The 5,568-nt window shown below is 42.9% G+C and overlaps 1 protein-coding gene across 2 annotated transcripts in view; it reads left to right on the plus strand.

Moving 5' to 3' along the window:
- ubr2 (ubiquitin protein ligase E3 component n-recognin 2) overlaps positions 1 to 5,568 on the plus strand; it is a gene marked incomplete at its 3' end in the record, with an annotated part of 31,370 nt that overhangs the window by 21,423 nt on the left and 4,379 nt on the right. For both annotated transcript variants that reach the window (XM_024296512.2, XM_024296513.2), the window contains 7 exon segments: positions 1,521 to 1,729; positions 1,801 to 1,894; positions 1,968 to 2,129; positions 2,198 to 2,286; positions 2,370 to 2,412; positions 2,485 to 2,633; positions 3,936 to 3,991. In XM_024296512.2, the coding sequence (XP_024152280.1) occupies positions 1,521 to 1,729; positions 1,801 to 1,894; positions 1,968 to 2,129; positions 2,198 to 2,286; positions 2,370 to 2,412; positions 2,485 to 2,633; positions 3,936 to 3,991 (802 nt within the window).

The raw sequence follows: 5,568 nt of genomic DNA on the forward strand, positions 1-5,568 counted from the left end.
GGTTCATTTGTGATAAATCTGTGACAATTTCATATAGACCACAACTTTTAAACCTTTTTCCACGTGTATTTATGTCAGAGCGGTTTCCATCCGTGCAGTGGCTGTGTGACACGACCTTAAGGTCGACTCCTCATGCTGCTGCTGAACTACGCGGCCACCAGGGGGCAGATAACCTACAGGGTTGTGTCAGGAAGAGTGTAAAGATCTTAAACCACCAGCACCAATCAGCTGGACAACAACAAGCAGTTTGACTAAAATACTCACACAGACTCTAAAGTAAATGCTGGGTTACTATAAAGAGTAAAAGTGAGTTAAAGTAAACGGGGAAACTACTACATACGTATTAACAGCTTAAATATGTTTGTAGTTGAGTTTAAAAGTTGTGCAAAAGGTGAATTTAAAGTTAAATTTGTTCTTTAAATGCTGGTATTTTTAAAATTCAAATAAAATGATTTTAAAAAATTGCAACAAAGCTTTTGGTAATGTAAACACTAAATTTGAAATGAGGGATTTTTGCTGGTTTTCTATTTGTCGACATAAAGCGTAATACCATATCTGTAAATATTTATCTTAGTTAATAAATCATTACTGTATTAAACTCGTCCTCCTTTTGAAATGAAAGCTGAACGATCTCTGCAGAACTTTTAGCACCAATGGATCTCCAGGAGAATCTGATTCTACAATCTTAACATAAATTAATGCGAATGAATGTGTAAATGCAGTAGATGACGTGTCAAAGTCGAGGCCCGGGGGCCGAATCCGGCCCTCCAAATCTTTTTATTTTATTGTTATTAACGGCCTGATGTTATCTTGCTCTTATTTCTAACTTGTATAATTTTGACAAAATATATTTTTATGGAGAGTAAAATATTGAAAGTTATTTAAGGTTTAAGTTGATTTATTCTGGAATAATATTCCTGCATTTTTATTATTCAGAATTATCTTAAAAGGTTACTGTTTTAAATGTTTAAAATTGGCATTCTGCAGCTTTATGGACTATTTTTGCTTTTACTAAGATTTTTAGGCTGTTTTGGAGTTTAGTTAATATTTCAGCTACATGTTAGCTGTTTTGGCTAAATTAGGCTTTCTTCAGTTTTTTTGGACTTTTTGGAATTTAGATATTTTTTTCTGCTATATGCTAGCTGTTTTGGTTAGTTTAAGTCGTTTTTTTTTTGTTTTTTAGGATAATTTGTTATTTAGCTGATATATTTCAGATGTCTATCAGCTTCAGCATTTTTAGCTTTCAATTTTCAGCATCTTCAGCTTCCAAATTACAGCATTCACACTAGCATTACCACAGGTAATGTTATAATTATTTTTCATAATTATGTTAAAAAGTTACAGTTCTATAGTTTTAAAAATTTAGTTTTAGAGTGTTGAATAAATCTTTATCCTGTTTGCCCCGCACCTTAAGGTGTGTTTTGGATTTTGCCCCGCCCTCTGTGCGATTGACTTTGACACCCCTGCAGTTGTTACATGTGTAATCACAGTCAGGTCTCACTCATCTTTGTGTCTTCCAGTTTTCCCAGTCTGGAGCTCACCTGTGCCTCTCAGGTGTGCGTGGGTCCCAGAAGAGTGGGCGGGTCCGAGCGTCGCCAGCAGGTGATCTGCATCCTCTGTCAGGAGGAGCAGGAGGTGACGGGGGTTGGCCAAGCCATGGTGCTGGCGGCGTTCGTTCAGAGGTCCACGGTCCTGTCCAGAAACCGGCACTGCAGCCTGCCGGACCCAGGTGACTGACCCGGGATGACCTGAGGGCGTGACCCTCCGCGTGACAGGCTGACGCCGACTTTGTGTTTGCAGAGCATCACGACCCGCTGTTCATGCACGCCAACCTCTCCCTGGGCATCCACACCGCCAGCTGTGGCCACGTCATGCACGCCAGCTGCTGGCAGAGGTGAGGCACTGCACCTTCGCTGCTCATCGGACACACCTGAGCACACCTGAGCGCGCTCCCTCTGCTCGTCCAGGTACTTCGAGGCGGTGCAGCTGAAGGAGCAGCGGCGGCAGCAGCGCCTCAGGGGTCACAACAGCTACGACGTGGAAAACGGCGAGTTCCTGTGTCCGCTGTGCGAGTGTCTGAGCAACACCGTCATCCCTCTGCTGCCGCACACGCCTCTCCCCGATCACAGGTACGCTCACCTGACCGGAGGACGCCGTCCTCATGACCACACAGCTATGACAGCTGCTGTCTCCTCAGTGCCGATCATCTCAGTTTGGAGGCGTGGTTGAAGAAAACCAGTCAGCAGGTAGAGTCGTTAAACTCCGCCCCCAGAAAACAGTCTGAAGGTGAGTCTCCTGTTTGATGATGGGCGGGGTCAGTGCAGCCGTGAGTCCAGACGACATTCAGGCTACCTCTGTGCTCGTTCCAGGTGCAGAGGGGGCGGAGTCTCCTGACGTCAGCCTCACGACGCCGTGAGTTTGAACTGATGCACAATTACAGGTGGAGGGGGCGTGGTCATGATGTTTCACTGTTATCTCCCCCAGGAGCCCGTTCTCCATCAGCATCTGCGAGATGATCATCACCTTCAGCATGTCTGTCTACAAGGTGGGACTGAAGACGAACCCCAACGAGCAGGACCACCGCGTGCCGGTGCTGAGCTGGTCCACCTGCGCCTACACCATCCAGAGCATCGGTGAGAACTCACCTGAGCGAGCCTCACAGGTGTTGCTTAGAACGTGTGCGTGGATGTCACAAGTGCTGGTTACCTGGCGTGTCAGGTAAAGGTAGAAGACCAGGTGTGAGTCTGATTTCCTCTCCTGCAGCTTCTCTCTCCATTTAGAGTTAAGGAGAAATACTTCAGAAGTCGATGACATCATCCATGTTAGCATGTAGCTTCTAGCGCTCGGAAAATCCACAACATTAGTTTATAACTTTAGCTCTTTGGAACCGACGGGTGCCTGACGGCGCTGAGCCGCTGTCAGGTACGCGTAATAAAACTTCTCTAAAGTAAACTTATTTTAATATTCTGTGATTGAGATTTTATTGAATGAAAGAGAAAATGACAATAATTTGTAGTTTCTGGACAAACATGATCTTTTATTTTAACAAACGAGGCGGAAGATGAACGTCGATCAGACTGTTAGCTGAAGACTCACAACCTGTTAGCTGAAGACACACAACCCGTTAGCTGAAGACACACAACCCGTTAGCTGAAGACACACAACCCGTTAGCTGAAGACACACAACCTGTTAGCTGAAGACACACAACCACGGTTACCGTCTGTGTGGCTGAAAGGTCACATTAGATATGTGGCACAAGGAAAACTCCTGAAGGTTTTTCATCTATTTTCATTCAGAAATGTGTAAATTAGTTATTTTTAAATGTTGTTCTTGATATTTTTTTACAGAACACTTTTCTTCTATGTTGTAAAAACGGTTGAACATTTTTGGAGTTTTCCACAGCAAATCTCAACACTTTTTTCCTGCTGGAATTTTCTGTTTTTTTATTTTTATATCGAGTGAGTGAATACAACATGAAAAAAACGACAAAATAAAGTTAGTGTCACACAGGTGAGACCAGGTAAGCAAGCAGGTAGTCTTTTAAATTGAAAATACAGAGATAAATTCATAAGAAGACAAAAACAGAGTTTAAGACCCTTAATGGGTTAAAAATAAACGTTTTAAATGTACAATTTTGCGTTTGATTTCAGATTGTCATTATTTGCAGATAACAAGTGGTTGACAAATACTAAAAAATAAAAGCGATTAATCGCGATTAATTTTTTTCCAGGTTTGCGATTAATTAGTTAATTTTTTTAATCGATTCCCGGCTCTGTAGGGAACCAAATGAGATTCAGTTTTTACGGTGACCTGTTCAGGGCGTTCCGTCCTCCGCTCAACAGAATCTCGGTCGGGATCCCACAAAAGTCACATTCAGACTCTATCGAGTCGATTCACGAAGAGCCGTCTCAGATTTAGTGTTTCTGTTTTGCAGAGCGTCTCCTGATGGATGAAGACAAGCCGCTGTTTGGAAGTTTACCTTGCAGACAGGTGAGGCAGGAGAAGAGCGGGATGGGGGGGGCACACCTGTCAAAGGTGTTTCCACTGTTTATTTTCTAACTCAGAATCCTCTTTGACGTCTGTGTGACTGAAGATCCGTCACGAACTGTTGTGGAGATGATCACAGGTGTCAAACCCCAGTCCTGGAGGGCCGCAGGCCTGCTCGTTTTCTGTCTTTGTTCGTAAAGTTTTTTACTGGCAAAGCGAACCGGATGCATGGAGACGGTGGCTGGTTGGGTTGGACCTTTAGATGACGTCACATCTCCCCAAATTCCACTGCGCAGTGACCTAAATGCAGGTTTTATTCAGCTGGTGGTCGCACGGCGGCGTTTGGAATCAGGAGACAGCAGTCGCAGTTTAGAACGCCGGACAGCGGCAGAGCGTTTGAAGAAAAAGATTTTAAAACGTTTTTAAGGTTTTAAGAAAAAGTTTTAAGAAAAATATTTTAAGGATTTATTAAAAAGTTTTTAAGGTTTTAAGAAAAACATTTTAAGGATTTAAGAAAAAAAAAGGTTAAGGTTCAAGAAAGATCCATCCATCCATCCATCTTCTTGACCGCTTCTTCCCTTTCGGGGTCGCGGGGTGCCGGAGCCTATCCCGGCTACTGATGGGCGAAGGCGGGGTACACCCCGGACAGGTCTCCAGTCTGTCTCAGGGCCCCAATCACACCCAGTCACTCTCACATTCACACCTAGGGGCAATTTAGAGTCACCAATTAACCTATGAAGCATGTTTTTGGACGGTGGGAGGAAGCCGGAGTCCCCGGTGAAAACCCACGCATGCACGGGGAGAACATGCAAACTCCACACAGAAAGGTCCCAGCCGGGATTCGAACCGGGGCCTTCTCGCTGTGAGGCAAGAGCGCTAACCACTGCGCCACCGTGCAGCCCTTCAAGAAAGTTTTTATGGATTTAAGAAAAAGATTTTATGGATTTAAGAAAAAGATTTTAAAACGTTTTTAAGGTTTTAAGAAAAAGTTTTAAGAAAAATATTTTAAGGATTTATTAAAAAGTTTTTAAGGTTTTTAGAAAAAGATTTTAAGAAAAAGTATTATGAAAGAGTTAAAAATCTAAAGTTGACATCGGTCAGCGGTCGCCCTTTTAGAGGTATCGCGGTGGCAGTTCAGTGGCAGACGGCGAGGACGCCATTATGAAATCGGGTGACTGCTGGACGACCACAGCTCTTATTGGACGATTATTTTGACTGAATAGTTTACTTGATGTAAATCGTTGTATTTATTGTGATGTGTTTTTATCTACCTCTGTATTTCTACCCTTTCACTGGTCATTATTGTAAATAAGAACAGATTCTTAATAAAGGTTAAATAAATCAATTATATATAAATTTGTAAATATCTGTAAACAGTGGCGTCCACATCAAGTTCCACGGTTTCCTGCTAGTCTAGGAGTTTATGAAGAGCGGTCCATTCTTCACACCTGAGACCTGCTGTCCACATTCATGAACATTTCTTATTTATTTTTAATTGGTTGGCGGCACGAAATATTCTGCTGATGGCTCCATATCGTTTTATTTGTGACTGAATCATAATAAACTGCAGTTTGTCCCTC

The sequence above is a fragment of the Oryzias melastigma genome, linkage group LG15 (assembly GCF_002922805.2).
Source record: "Oryzias melastigma strain HK-1 linkage group LG15, ASM292280v2, whole genome shotgun sequence".
Classification (NCBI taxonomy): Eukaryota; Metazoa; Chordata; class Actinopteri; order Beloniformes; family Adrianichthyidae; genus Oryzias; species Oryzias melastigma.